Below are 14,622 nucleotides of genomic sequence, written 5' to 3'. Positions count from 1 at the left end.
TCCAAACCCATGGCCTTGGTGTTATCAGCACAGCACTCTCCCGAGTGAGCCATGGGCTGGACCGGCAGGGACATTTTGGCTCTGCCATACTACTTCCAGAACCAAGCTTGAGGCTGGCCAGTTTCTCAGTTGGTTAGAGCACAGCCTTGTAACACCAAGGTCAAGGGTCTGGTTCCCCATACCAGCCAGCTGTGCCCTCTCCATTAAAACAAACAAACAAATAAATTAATAAATAGAACTAAGCTTGCAGTTCTACCTCTTGCCCTGGGCTGGCTATGGAGATGCCTATACATTTCCAAAGGCCAGGGCTGCCCTGCAGCCACCTCCCGCCTCCCTCCTAAGACAGTCCTGCTAGGAAGAATGAAGGAGCTGTTCCAGGTGAAACAAAAAGCTCCATAACCAGTAAAGGGTTCTTCTTTTCTTCAGAGAGATTAGGGCCCTGGACCTATATTGGGTCAGAGACCTATTGCCAGATCTTCTTTTGCCCCTCTGCCTAAGCTTCAGGTTTTGGAGGTTGCCTGGCCTCTTCTCAGCTTCTTAGAAAGATTTTCAGTAAAACTACTACCTGAAGACATGAATCTTAAAAAACAATAGCAGTTGTCTCCCATCCTTACCAGGTGCCAGGCACTGGGCTAAGCATATGCAAGTTCTCATTCAACTTTCAACCCCAACAGGTATATACTGTTACCATCCCTATTTTATTTTATTTTATTATTTATTTATTTATTTATTTTGTCCTTTTTGAGACCGGCCGCACCGCGCTCAGCCAGTGAGTGCTGTGAGCGCACCGGTCATCCCTATATAGGATCTGAACCCGCGGCGGGAGCGCTGCTGCATTCCCAGCGCCCGCACTCTCCCGAGTGCGCCACAGGCTCGGCCCAACCATCCCTATTTTATATAGAACAAAATTGAGGCTTAGACATTTTGTCTATTGTCATACTGCTGATGAGGAGCAGAGCTGTGCTTCTAACTACTAGATGCACTGTCTCTGTATTTTCCCCATGATGAAATTCTTCACTGACTACTTCAGCTTCTCACATCCTATCTGATACACTCACAGGCTGGGGCAGAGGTACTGAATACCAGGAACTGCCTGAGCCAAGCTTTCTGCCCCATCTGGGGACCAGAAGGTCCTGGGAAGTGGAGGCCAGGATTCCCGGAATGCTGCAGTGCAGTCCTTCCTAAGTCAGGAGTCAGCTGCCTCCACCCTCTCCTCTGGCCCTACCTGCCCCCTGCCTCCCTGCCCTTGCTAGAACCGGCTTTCCATCCCACTGTCTCTGAGGACAATCTGGGACAGCTTCCACAGTCAGCACCTCATGAGGGGACACAAGGCACTGCTCCTGAGAAGTGATGGCTGGATCTATTCACGCTTTCCTAACACTTCTTTTCTGAGGCAGCTCCCACTGCCTCTAGGGCTGGCGTGGCCTGCTTCCTGGGCCTCCTAGACCCCTAATTCCTCCTCACCTGGTGTCATAGTCGTTGGAGTTCTTATCAAACTTATAGGTGGGTGGGAAGAGCAGGGGGCCCTCCTGAAACTCCCGGAGCAGCGGGTCGTGTCTCCTGGCAATGCTGAGCTGTAGATAAAGACACAGTCTCCATCTCCCAATAGTCCCAACCCAATGGCCCAGCACCACCCCCCCATTCAAGGGATCAGCACATGCCATCACAAGTGGGGCAACAGTCAAGCAATGCCACTCCACCTCCTCACTGCCCCAATGGCTGCCTTAGTAGTGCTCCCCGCCTGCCAAGGAGAGCAGATAAATCCTTTTGGAAACATCAACCCACAGACCCAGGGGAGGAGCTGCCTACCATGAATTAGATCTCTCGGGGGGAAGATCAGGCACTGATAGTAGTGGGTGCTCTACTGCCAGTCGTGAAGCCCTGCTAGACCCCTGACCTCCCCTTTGGGAAAAGGAGAACAGCTGGGAGGGAATCTGAGCAAGGCTCTGCACATTTCACATGGACCTCCACCATGGGCTCAGATCACCCCTGGGGACCCTCCCCTCACTTGATACCTGATCCTTCTCCCACAGGTCACTGTAATACCGATTTTTTATGGATTCCCGAACAAAGTGCAACCCAAAGTCTTCGATCCGAAAGTTCATGTCTCCGATCCAGAGGATGAGGCTTCAGAAAGAAAGGAGGGCAACCTGAGGGTTTGTGATGAAGTCAGAGAAGGTGGGAGCAACAGGTGGCTCAGGCCCGGTCACCTAAGGGCTGCTGGAGAGTGGAAAGCTGGAGGGGACAGGTGAGAAGCCAGATGCTAGGAGAGGATCAGGTAAAGACAAGGGCATGCATGGGTCCAGTGGGGCTGCTCTCATGGCTCCTACACCACCACTGAAGCCAAAGAGACCAGCCCAGAGGGGCACATAGCAATTACAGAGCAGGCTCTAGTCTTCCCTTTCTCTCCCTCAACTGGCCACTAGGAAAGGCTGAGAAACAGCACTTCTAGTGGCCTTAGGGACCATGAAGTTCTTGACCTGGGATGTTCAGAAGTATCCAGGGTTTCTCAGCAGGACAGGGGCTGGAGGAAGGGAAGCCCAGGCAGAAAGAGCTGGGTGGGACTGTAGATGGGCACCAGGGATGAAGCTGGAGAGGGTGAGAGACAGAGCACTGACTGACTCTGGCTGGGGAGCAGTGACCAGGAAGAGGATGCCAGCCTGGGCTGGCGTGGGAGAGAGGGCAGGGGTGACAGTTTGCAGCTCCAGGCTCACTCATGGTCCAGGATGTTGGGGATATCAAGTCCTTCAAAATTCTGCATCTCCAGGATCCGATCAAAGTGTTCCAGCCGCTGGTCATTGTTGGACATGTGGGGAGGCAGGTGGCAGTTGATGATGCTGACATAGTAGCCATAAAGCTTCAGGCAGATGTTGACTCCCCCTTTGTTCCCCTGGCAGGACAGGTGGGCAGAAGGGTGAGAAGCTACTCTGGATTGGACACTCCCCTTTATTCCTGTCCTAGGCCTGAGGGGAGATAGTTTCACCTCCCCTAGGATCTTCCAGGGACAGACCAAGCTTCCCAGGGTAATCTCTCCAAGCACAGAGCCCAGCTCACCCAGCCTGGAGTCTCTCAGGGATACCAAATCCCCTCTGAGGAAGGACAGTGAGTATGCAGAGCACTGGGCTGGACAGAGTACCAAGATTTATTTTACTTCCTTTTTCTTTTGCCCAGCTCATGACTCAGACAACAGCTTGGTCCTTACCCAGTACCCGAAGAGGCCAGTGGGGGTGGATTTTGTAGAGAGGATCTGGATATAGGGCAAATGCTGACACTTGGCAAAGACCAGTAAGAGGAGCCCCTGCATGCGAACATAAGAGACCTGCAGGAGAGTGAGAGCAGAGATCATTCATTAAACTGCATAGGCCAGGTACATCCCTGCCAGCCTGTGCTAGGGGGTCTGGAAAGCCCTGAGCCGCCACACGCAATGCCCCACCCCAAGATCCATGGTATCGCAGTTTGAGTCTCAGAGTTTCACTCCTTTCCTTCCTTCCCCTCAGCTGCCAAAATGACATCTTCTGGGAGCTGAGGTTTCAGTTTCTCCTCCTGGGGGTGGAGGGGAGAGAAGACGAGGCTTCCAGGGCACCATGCCATCAGGAAGGCAATGATGCTTCAGTCCCAGCTCCATGCATGCCTAGGTGCTCTCGTCACTGATGCCATCTAACAGATCCTCTGGGTACTCTTGGGTTGTGACTCCCACTGGCCAGGGCCTCAAAGAGGAATGTGGCTAAATAGGATGGTGGCTAAAGGTTTTAAGGCTTTGAAGTTAGCTAGATCTGTGTTCAAATCCTGACTCAGATTCTTAGTATTTGATATTGGTCAAGTCTCTCAGCTTATTTTCTCATTGATAAAGCAGGAATACTACTATCTCATAGATGCTGTGAGGATTATGTGACAGCTGCTATTTTTTGGTTTAAGGATTCTTAAAAGTAAATGCAGGAAGGAACATGAGAGAGGCTTCTAGGCTGCTGGAAACATTCTATATCTTGATTTGACTGATGGTAACACAGGTGTGTTTATATACGTAAAAATCCTTAATTTCTGCTTTTCTGAACACGTTGTAGCTCGGTGAAAAAAAAATTAAAATGTCTCAAGAAAACCCTACAGACTGTGCAGTTGGTTGTCCATGAAGGCAATGTACGGGGGATGACAGTGAGTACAGAGAACACATGCTCGTAGGCTGGGGAGAATAGCTAACACATACTGAAGTACTTCATATCTCACTTCATCTTCATGCCAACCCTGTAAGAAATTGCTGTCCCCGTTTTGCAGATGAGGAACTGAGATTCAGGGAGGTTAAGGATCCAGCAGGACTATCAGGAAAACAACGTCAAAGGACTAGGACTGCCAAAATCCCTACTATCTGTGGCTGCAGGGGGTGGGGTGGGAATGAGCCACAGCCAGTGACCCTTTCTCTCAGGTTCAGGCTGTCTACACCCACCACCCGAGTAGCTATTTCCGGAGCATGAAGTACAGAGGCCAAGGAGGAAATCCCCGGGTGGGGAGCATGTACTGGGGCCTTCCAGGAATTATGAAACTTGATCCCGCAGGCCAAGAACCCTAGCACAATGCAGGAGTCAAAGCAGGGGGAACCCCAAACCTAAGACTGAGTGAGAGAGGCATTAGAACCTGAGATTTGCCAGAGTTGCTACACATGTGTCCTCAACCCCATCCTCTACTCCCTGTCTTCTGTCTCTTCCATTCACAGCATATATGACAACAGAAATGGGGGAAGGGCTGGACTGTAAGGGACTGACTTCCAGGGTTGGGACTGGAGCCAGGGAACTGATAAGATTCAAGAATAGTTTCAAGTTTAATCTTAACCCACAGAGCAGGTTTAGGAGCTGGGCTCCACCACAAAGACACTAGTCCACTTCGTGAAAGAGCAACAGGGAAGTGGGGGGCAGGGAAGATGGGGTTGAGGGCAGGACAGGGCCAGGCTGGGAGAAAGGGTGGGGCTTTGGTGAAATGCAGGAGACTTCTAGTGGAAGTTCCAACTGGAGGAAATGAAGTAGGAGGAGCTAAAGAAGGGACTACTGGGAGGCAGCTGAGAACTCTGGGCAGGCAAAGGGGGTCATTCCCAGGCTTCTCCAGCAATGGCTGGCAAATCCCCATTCAAAGAACAGGCTGTAAACAGGGCTCACCTGTCCACCTCAATTCTTGGCTGGGGGAAAGAGGGCATCCACTTTGGGTGCCTTGGGAGGCCACATGGGTAGAATGGGTAGTGTCTCTGCCACAAACTGAGCTAATTTCCTTGGCTCAATTCCATCCTACCAATCCCTTGCCAGTCAGCCAAGGTGCAAGGAGGCCTGAACTCTCTGGGAGTGGCTGGTGAGAAAGAAGTGGTTCTGCCCCTCCATGAGGGTCTAGCTCCAAATCTACAGGAAGAGGCCCCTGGGTTTGGTCTGGAGGAAACCAAGGGCTTAGGAGCTGGCATATACTAGCCTCAGCAGGAGGATTAAACTTCATATTCCTTCCTCGCCATTCTGCCCTCTTGGAAAAGACACACAGCTCTTGTCCCAGCACCCTTAGGCAAACGAGGGTAAGAGAATTAATTCTGAAAAACAAGTCACCCAGGGAAAGGAATAGAGGGAATTCTGGTACTTCCAAGAACCCGTGCACTAGGTGATTTGAATGGGGGTGTGTTTCATCCCTCAGGTGTGCAGGATGGAAACAAGGTGAAGATCCAGTAAGCCAGAGCCTTCCTGAGGATTCTCCTATGGTCTAAAGATTCCCCAAAGTATTCTAGTACCTCAGCCTATGCATCTTTTCCAACTATACCTATTCTCCTCTCTCCTAAGCTCTGGGCCCCTAGGAATTTGGGGTGCATGTCCCCTGTGATTGGAGGACACCCTCTGATACCAGCAGGCTAGCCATGGGATACTTTTCAGTTTTAGAGCTTACCAATATAGCAATAAAGTGTAGTAAAGAACGTGGGTTATGAAGTTGAAAGTCCTGGATTCAAATCTCAGATAGCCCGTGTGACTTCTGAGCCTTGGTTTTAGCTGTAAAATACCCCTATTACAGGAGAGTTGTTACGATTTTAAAATAGTGTTATGTAAAGAGCTTATTTATAATGCTTAACACCAAGTAAGCCTTTGCTAAAAGGTAGCAATTGTTACCACACTCAGAGATTTCAGGCTGGGCATGTGAGTAGAGACTGGAGGTTAGGTCAGGGGAGCACTGAGGTATTAATAAGTGCTGCTGTACCTCCCCTAGGAACAAGCTAACAAATATCTATGGTTAAACTAACCTCTGGAGTCCCAGATCAGCTCTGGCTACCCTGGAAAGGCACAAGGCAGGCAGGAGCCCCAGGCAGCCAGGTGCAAGTGAAGTTTAAACCTTTCAATAAATGGGAAACAGCATGAAAGGCTGAGTGGGAGTAAGAGGAACACTTCAGACCAAATGACTGGGGGTTAGTGAGGTGAGAGATTTCCCAATCATCCATAACTCGTAAATTACCTTGATGAAGCTCAGAGGGGAAAGCACATCCATGAAGAAACTGCTCCATGGGTCTTCAAATGCAGTGTCAGCAAGGCGGCTTATGATTCCAGCATTCATCTCCTGCAAACTGACCATCCCAGGTCAGAGGCTTGTCCCCTGACCAGGAGTGTACTACCTCTACCACAGACATTTAGTACTGTGCTCACAGACTTTCAAGCCCTGGGTTCTGATAACCATGATTTCTCCATCCCCTGGCTGCTGATCTCCAAACCCTTGCCATTCCTGACCCAGAATAAGAGATGTGGGACTGGCTTCAATGCAGGCCAAAACTCCTAGCCTTCAGACTCCAGAGCAAGGGAGGACAGGTTACAGTGGTTCTCCATGGGGACTACTTGGGACTGGTTAGGCTTATCTCATCTCATATATAGGGATGGATACTGCAGACACGTACCCAATGACATATATGTCCAGATTCAGGTTCTGGTTGTTCAGCTGAAGCAGGTCATTGAGGTCTAGAGGGGGTGCTGCTGAGGCCACGTTCCACGTCACAACGTGTATGCTATGGAAGGAATGCAAAGGGAGGTCATGGGGGAAGAAGAAGACCTTGTCCAGATAATGAAAAAGAGTCTAGGCCTGCTAATGGCTGCACCACAATCCACTGCAGTCAAAATGGGTAATGCAAGTTTCTGCATCTGGTGGTGGGAATAGGGGCACTAAATAGCAAGCCTTTCATCTTCACCTTTGTCCTCTGAAGCAAGAAATCCCCGCCCTGGACTGGCTCCTCCATGTAGGCCCACAGTAGGTCCACATCTGGCAGCACTGTTGCTGCTGACACTAGTAGAGCTGCCAAAGGGAGTCCAAAGTCTTTTGGGTTAGGCAAGGGAAGGGAGGGGGGGCTGGATAGCCAGGGATTTATGAATCCCATCAGCTCCTACAGCCATCCCCATCTCAGCGATTGTCTATGGCTCAGTCAGCAAATTTCTACCCCCACTCCTCAATCCAGGGGTTTCTAAGACCACCAGAAAGAACCTGAGGGTTCAGATTTCACCTTGTAAAAGGCCTTGGCACTACGAGGACAGGGAAATTTCAAAAATAACAAAGATAAACGACCACATTCCCTTTCCTCACTCCCTCCTAGCAATCGCTGGAGCAAAACCAATTCTGCTAAGCACTTCAGGGAGCCAAAGGAGAAGCGTCTAAGTAATGGGTTTCTCAACATCTCTCAACAGTCTACCCTCTTTTGGGAAAAGTCATTAGCTGGATAACATTCTCCACCTTAGCTTCGTACAAGTCCCAGGGAAGCAAGAGAACTAGGTCAGTGGCTCTCAATAACACTGGATCCTGTCAGAGCTTCAGAGAAAGGAGAGGCTTGCAGATCTCTTTAACTGAATAGTTACAGCAACCCTCCAAGGAAGTCCCAGACTGTGCTGAGTACAGAGCAGGAAGGATCTGCAGACCCTGCAGAGACCAAGAATAGCCACCAAGCCTCAAGTGAGACTAGATACACTATAGGGAGGAGTACCTGCAGCAGCTGAAGATGTAGAATGAAAAGAGGGTACAAGGAGCTGGAAGAAGAGGGCGGGTTGTCCTCAAACATCTCTTCTCCACCAGACCCTGTTCCTAGAGGTTTATTTTCTAAAAATCACAACTTGAATAAATTCTTGGCCAGCTTAAAGCAACTTCCTGCCCCTCCCTATGAACATAAACAATACAAAAACTACCCTGCCAGGCACTCGGCCTGAGATTACATGCTTCATTTGTTCACATCTCCCCCTGCTGTCCAACAGAGGATTTAGGAAGACAGCCCTTTTACTCAAAGGCTCATTGTTTTCCCAGGGACCTGCTCTAAGTGGATGGAGAACAAAAATGAGGATTTCTTGTCCCCATTCTCAGATCCGATGATTAGCAGCAAATACATGCATCGTGACTTACACTAAGTTGGTGATTATCGTTGTTTCTCATGAAAGAGCAGGCAAGAAATCAGGCTAAGCCACTTCCCTGAAGGATCTTATCTAAATCTGATTTCGGATTTCCGGAGGTCACAAGGGCATCAGGCAGACCTCGCGATGAATGTGCTGATTAAAAGTAGGAACAAGATTTCTACTCTACAGCTGAGGGGTGAATGCCTTGCTATGTCTTCAACTTCAAACAGCTCCTCCAGAAGGTAACTGGGCTCCCCAGTGGGAACGAGCTCAGTGGCCCAAGTTTAGGGGATTGCGAGGCTCAGGCTCAACATGGACACGGGCCTGGGAGAATTCGGGTGGGTCCCCAAACCAGATGTAGACTTGATCCCTTCTCTCCCAGTCTGGTTCCACCCCCAGTCCCGCAGCCCCGATTGGGTCCGAGGCAGCGATCCGCCCGCAGCGGACCGGCCTGCTCGCAGGCGTCTTCCTCACCTGAGGTTCATGGCTTTCGGCCCGGTCGGCTTTCGCGGGTTCACAGCCTCCATTGTTCCCACGCGGGGGCCCGGCAGGCTAGCGTCTCCCCGCCCCAGCTGATCCAGGCCCAAACTGTCCCTCGGGCGGCAAGTCTGTCACACCTCGCTCTCGCTCGATTGTTTTTCTTCCGGATTCTGACCGTCCGCCTCGGCTTCCGTAAGAGGCGGATCTTGAGCGCGCCAAGGGCTCCGGGTGGCGCGGGTCAGGGGAAGAGGCGGGACTCTCCAACGAGCGCGAAAAGGCGAGAGGCTGAGTAGAGCGGCTCTGCCCCGGCCGGCGCGCGGAAGTGCCGCCGCCTGCCGAAGCCCCGCCCCGTCGCCCGCGGCTACCGGCGCGTCCTGCGCGAGGGGCCGTCTTCCGGCGGAAGTCGCCGCCAGGCCCGCTCCTTGCCTCTGTCCGATCCGTGACGGCTCTGAAGGCCCTGGCCCCTGTGCTGTCTTTCCTCCAGCTTCCCACCGCCCAGCGACCCAGAGGGCGGGCGGGAGTGGGACTGGGGGACACGCCGTCTAGCCACTGCTCCGCCGGCGATCCAGTCTCCCCCGACTACAGGTCATCTCCCCAGTCCCCACGGCACGTTGGTCACGGAGCTCCTACATTCTTGGTTGTCCTCTAGGCCCGCTCTCAGGAGGCTTTCGCTTTTCAAACTCATTGGGTTATTTGTTACACGTGGGACGTCTTGGGGTTTCTGGACTCAGAAAATTGGCCATTAATGAAAAATAAGTCACTGCCTCTATTTGAACCAAACATGAAATGAAGGTTATTTTACTTTTGCCAAAGGTTCACCATGATTTCCTTCAGTCAGTTTTTGTTTTGTTTTGTTTTTTTGGCCGCTGGCCGGTAGGGGAATCTGAACCCGTGACCTTGGTGTTATAAGGTTGAAGTCACTGGTTCTCAAAAAAAAAATTTTTTTTTTCAGAGTGTGTGTGTGGGTTGTGTGCCTGAGATTTCTTTGAGAGCCATGACTTTCCCTAGAAAAATGCACACACAATTTTACAAACAAGCTTCATAAGGCTCACAGTCGCAGAAGCCAGGTTTAAGAACTCCCACCTTAAATGTTTTGCTTGGTAGAGTGGATGAAGATGGAGATGTGAAGAGGAGGAGAGACAAAAGCAAAAAGGAAACACTGCCAGTAAAAATGGCCAAATTACACTCAGATATGCAATGTTTGCATAAGTAAATTGACAAGGGGATGTTTTAATTTACGGAAATCCACCTGCAAAAATTTCCAGAGACATCTTTGTATCTTTTCCTAATCCTGCCATGGTAAAATGGGGAACATCAGTAAGAGTTTGACGTTGAGTTGTAAAATGGACTTAAGGACATCACCAATAAACTGGACTCCAGAAAGCTCTGTCTAGGATTTTATTAGACTGCTTTTTCCCCCCCAATATACCTGTATTGGAAGATTGAGACAAAAAGGCACAAACTCACATTAAATAAACAAGGTAATCTAATCAGTTCTACAAAGTGTAGTTTGTAAAAGAAGTAGCACTAGGAACCAACCAAAATAAGTCAGGGAATCCCAGTAGAGACTGAAAAAGGAGAAGTTGGGAAGATATACACGTGCCCACAATACTGACTCTGTCCCTGACCTATCTCCATGAGAAGGCCAGAGTCTAGCACCCCTCCTACAGAGGCACTGCTGCTTCCAGTTGGGACTATGACCCTGGAAATCTAATGGAAGCAGATGGTCTGAAGGGGCGTGGCACATCCTCAGGTACTACCCTTAGAGCTAAGCCTTTCATCATAAGCCCATCTAAGTGCTAGTCATTTTGGGGATGGGTGGGGAGGGAAGGGGGTACTTAAAAGAAGCCAACACTGTTGCCCAGCAGCAACACCATCCATGGGGATGGAAGAGACCAGGGACATCCATCCTTTATGTTTATATGGCCAGGAGCCCCAGATCCAGGTTGACCTCAGGAAATTCTAGCTCAGCTCATTTGGATGCTTTGAAACTGAGTCAACAGGTGGAGGTGGGAGGAGCTAGAGAAAAGGCAGATAAAGAGTGAGCCCCCATTAAAGATGAAGTGATATGTGTGGATCTCCAAGAAGTGAAAGAAGGAGACTAACATCTGCTGACCCTCAAACCATAAACAACTGTCTGCTTAGAATATCAGTTTGTTTCTCCCAAGATAACCCACATTTGGACTTCACCTTGTTGATGAATGAAGGAAAATCATTAAGCACAAATATAAAGCTAATACAGAGCTTGTAGGAAAACATTTATATTTTTCTCCAGTAGGAATGCCTCTTCTCCAACTTTCCCAGTCAAATAAATGCTGCCAGCAGTTGAGATGCTAATAACCAACTGAAATGCCTCAGATCCATTACTAAAGACCCCACAAGGTGAGGAGACTAATACAGAGAAAGGAATCTTTAACAGGACATCTGGACCTCAATGAAGGTCAGAGCTAACTATGCTGAGCGGTCTGACTCTGTCTACCCTTGTCCCAGAAGGGCCACAGGGAAGTATCCATCAGGATGTCAAAGGTGCAATCCTGTGAGACACTCCCTTATTGCACTTAAAAATGAGCAAGGCAAACAAACTGACAAAAACGTAAGGATAAATTATCCCATGCCACTTCTTACTCCCCCAACAGAAATTTGGTCTCTGTCATTAACAGATGCACTCAGGCTAGCAGGAGCTTGGATCACTGCACACTTGGGCCAGCATACTTCACAAGGTTTGGGAAATGTCCCGGTAACACAACAGCTATCTCAGATTCTCCTATCAGGAAGGCATACTCAGGTTCTGCCAAGTCATAGGAAACTGAAGCACTCAGCAGCTTCTATTCCCTTGGAACCTGGACTACTTCACTAGCCTACTTTGGTAGAGTTCTGTACTATGATCACTAGTTGCTTTCGATTGTCCAGGACAGAACTCAACACAGGAGCAGGATGAGCTGAGTTCTTGATTTCCAAATTTCTTTCCAGCAACCGGAGACAAGAGGGAACATGTTCTGCTGGAAAAAAGCTTTTTGCATGCTCATTTTGTGCAGCATGAAAAGGTCAGGACTCTTGCATCCTAACCAGCCTCAAAGACAGAGGACAGGGATCTAAGAAAGCACAGAGAAAAGAGGATTATTGCTGAGTGGCAGCACCAGCCCAAAAGGGAAGAGGAGCATGGATATCCAGAGCCCCACGGGGGTCAGACTGATTGGAATATACGGGGCAGACTCAATTCTAAGGGCCACTCTAAGGGCAATTCCCTTCAGGTGGAGGGTTGACTGGGATGTTTTGTAGGCTCTGCAGAGAGATTCAGACAGAGTAAGCAACAGGAGGGGCCAAGAAGCAATAGGTGTTTCTAAAAATAGTGACCAGAGATGCAATGACTGGGGCAGGGATTATTTATATTTGTTTTCTTAAACAGAGACTGGCTGGGCTGTGGGTACCTCCTAAATGCTTAGAGCACTCTAACCATTGGGTTAATGGGAGCAGAGATTAGAGTTACAAAGCCACATTATTATTCTGTGGAACCGGGAGAAAAAACTCTGTATTTCTAACTCATCCTCTCTCCCCAGGTGAGCACTCAAAATTTTAAAGATCTGCCCAGGAAGCAAAACACCTCAGTTTATATCCCAAGGTTGAAAACAAAAGAACTCAAATCATTGAAATGATCACATCACAAAAGGCAGCTATTTTGAAAGACTGAAAATGTCACTTGGAAATAATGGTGGGGTACACACAGAAATGGGTCAGAACACAATGGAGAGAGAGAGAGGAGCTGTAAATACAGCAACCTACACACCACATATCTCAGAGGAGTGAGCTCCCGCACATGCGGGCTTTGTAATACCAGACGGTCTATTTGTTCACGATATTAAAGGGCATCTAGAATCAGCTACAGTAAGGAATCGAGAGTTGCCTGAAGAATGGGCACAGAAAGGCTGTGTCCAAAGATGGCCTGTCACTCAGGAGGGTGGAGCTGCTGGGCCTTCCTGTTGACCACTGTCCTGCAAAACTAGAAGAGAAATACAATTATTAAGGAACAGGGAAAAACAAAAACACACTGTAAATCATCTTGAATGGGGGAATTTCAAAAGGACAAAGGATGCCAAGTCCGTGGGGAGGGGAGTGGTGGGAGAGAGCACTAAGGCCCAAGCAGTGACTGAGAAGATGGCCTGGCAAAATCCACTTAATCCTACCCTTGTATCTCCAAGAAGCTGCTTTAAGAACATGGGGCAGGGACAGAGAGCAGAGGTCTGTGTCACTGCTGGTGAGATCCTAGGCCTCCTAACTTCTTCATGCTAGAGGACAGCCAGTTTTTATTTGATAACAATTTTCACTCAGAGTCTAATTGGGAGCAGGGCAGATTTTTCATTCCATAACTAAGACCACTCTGAGCTGCCAGAATAACATGAACCGGGGGGTATGCAGGGTACTGGGGAACCAGCACTGGGAGCTAAAAGAAGGAAGGGGTTTGGGGAAGAGTGACAACATGTGACCTAGGCAGAAATACTCTCCTAGCATCTGAAAGATGCTGTCTCTAATGAGGACAGCTACTTTGTATAGGATTAGAGGGTATAAAGAGGAATAAAATGAACCACGAGACACAATAAGGAAAGCTGTCTGGCCAGCAAGTTTTCCAAGGGAAGGGCAGGGAATGCCAGCATCTGGGAGCTAGGAACTGGCTCTGGCATGGGGGCTACAGGAAGTGCCCCAGCATGCCAGCTCCAACTTGAGATGGCTCAAGTTGCAAGAAGAGCGATTAGCAGCAGATGAACTTTGCTTCTGCATCTGCTGTCCCCCCAGTCCCACTTCTTACCACTCTGTCCATGTCTCTATTTGGGTGGTTCTTTATAAAACATGTCCCTTAAATGCCCTAATGGCCATAATCTTTTTCAACAGGAGCCTGAGACCTGGTGAGCATGACAGTCATCATTATTACTACAGGGAAGGATGAGGAATGAAGTAGTTTTTCTGATTCCCTAGTGAGCTGCTGAGGCCTTAAAGACCCAAACTGATTTTAGTTTCTGTGACATGCACAGGGAAAAATTTGGTACATACAGTGCAGAAAGGGGAGGTGTGGCTTTAGTCATCTGCTGTCATTCCTTTCACTGGGTCCTTTTGTCTCATCTAGAACAGAAAAAGCAGGAAAAATTGGAGCCTCTTGCTGCTGAATGAACTTCACCATAAATCCATCCCGTCTTCCCAATTCTGCCACTGGATAGGGTACAGCATTTTAAAAAAACTTTTTTAAAAAGGTGACCGGTAGGCTGGCCCGTGTCTCACTCGGGAGAGTGCGGTGCTGATAACACCAAGGCCACGGGTTCGGACCCCATATAGGGATGGCCGGTTGGCTCACTGGCTGAGTGTGGTGCTGACAACACCAAGCCAAGGGTTGAGATCCCCTTACCGGTCATCTTTTATTTTTTTATTTTTTTAAAAAGATGACCGGTAAGGGGATCTCAACCCTTGGCTTGGTGTTGTCAGCACCACACTCAGCCAGTGAGCCAACCGGCCATCCCTATATGGGGTCCGAACCCGTGGCCTTGGTGTTATCAGCACCGCACTCTCCCGAGTGAGACACGGGCCAGCCTACCGGTCACCTTTTTAAAAAAGTTTTTTTAAAATGCTGTACCCTATCCAGTGGCAGAATTGGGAAGACGGGATGGATTTATGGTGAAGTTCATTCAGCAGCAAGAGGCTCCAATTTTTCCTGCTTTTTCTGTTCTAGATGAGACAAAAGGACCCAGTGAAAGGAATGACAGCAGATGACTAAAGCCACACCTCCCCTTTCTGC

The 14,622-nt window shown here is 49.2% G+C and overlaps 2 protein-coding genes across 8 annotated transcripts in view; both read right to left on the bottom strand.

Annotated features, from left to right (window-relative positions):
• INPP5K (inositol polyphosphate-5-phosphatase K) overlaps positions 1–9,133 on the bottom strand; it is a 32,079-nt gene extending 22,946 nt beyond the window's left edge. For 2 of the 7 annotated variants that reach the window (XR_552062.1, XM_008592880.1), the window contains exons 1-7: positions 8,838–9,133; positions 6,893–7,000; positions 6,460–6,568; positions 3,203–3,319; positions 2,715–2,890; positions 2,016–2,127; positions 1,465–1,574 (exon numbers count right to left, since the gene is read on the bottom strand). Coding sequence is in view for 6 of the 7 variants with exons in the window: in XM_008592880.1 (XP_008591102.1) it covers positions 1,465–1,574; positions 2,016–2,127; positions 2,715–2,890; positions 3,203–3,319; positions 6,460–6,568; positions 6,893–7,000; positions 8,838–8,890 (785 nt within the window). In the remaining variant the exon portion in view is untranslated. Of the gene's footprint in view, positions 1–1,464; positions 1,575–2,015; positions 2,128–2,714; positions 2,891–3,202; positions 3,320–6,459; positions 6,569–6,892; positions 7,001–8,373; positions 8,386–8,837 lie in introns of those variants that run through there. The other 5 variants (XM_008592888.1, XM_008592902.1, XM_008592915.1 and 2 more) reach the window with 4 other exon arrangements.
• A 1,094-nt stretch (positions 9,134–10,227) lies between these two features.
• The window catches only part of LOC103608653 (phosphatidylinositol transfer protein alpha isoform-like), a 16,091-nt gene continuing 11,696 nt past the window's right edge, over positions 10,228–14,622 (bottom strand). The window contains exons 4-5 of the mRNA XM_008593059.1: positions 13,887–13,955; positions 10,228–12,840 (exon numbers count right to left, since the gene is read on the bottom strand). Coding sequence (XP_008591281.1) covers positions 13,911–13,955 — 45 coding nt within the window. The 3' untranslated portion in view covers positions 10,228–12,840; positions 13,887–13,910. The remainder of the gene's footprint in view (positions 12,841–13,886; positions 13,956–14,622) is intronic.

This window comes from Galeopterus variegatus, unplaced genomic scaffold, assembly GCF_000696425.1.
Source record: "Galeopterus variegatus unplaced genomic scaffold, G_variegatus-3.0.2 Scaffold155, whole genome shotgun sequence".
Lineage (NCBI taxonomy): Eukaryota > Metazoa > Chordata > Mammalia > Dermoptera > Cynocephalidae > Galeopterus > Galeopterus variegatus.
The sequence above is the reverse complement of the archived record's forward strand: the minus strand, read 5'-3'. Positions and strand labels throughout refer to the sequence as shown.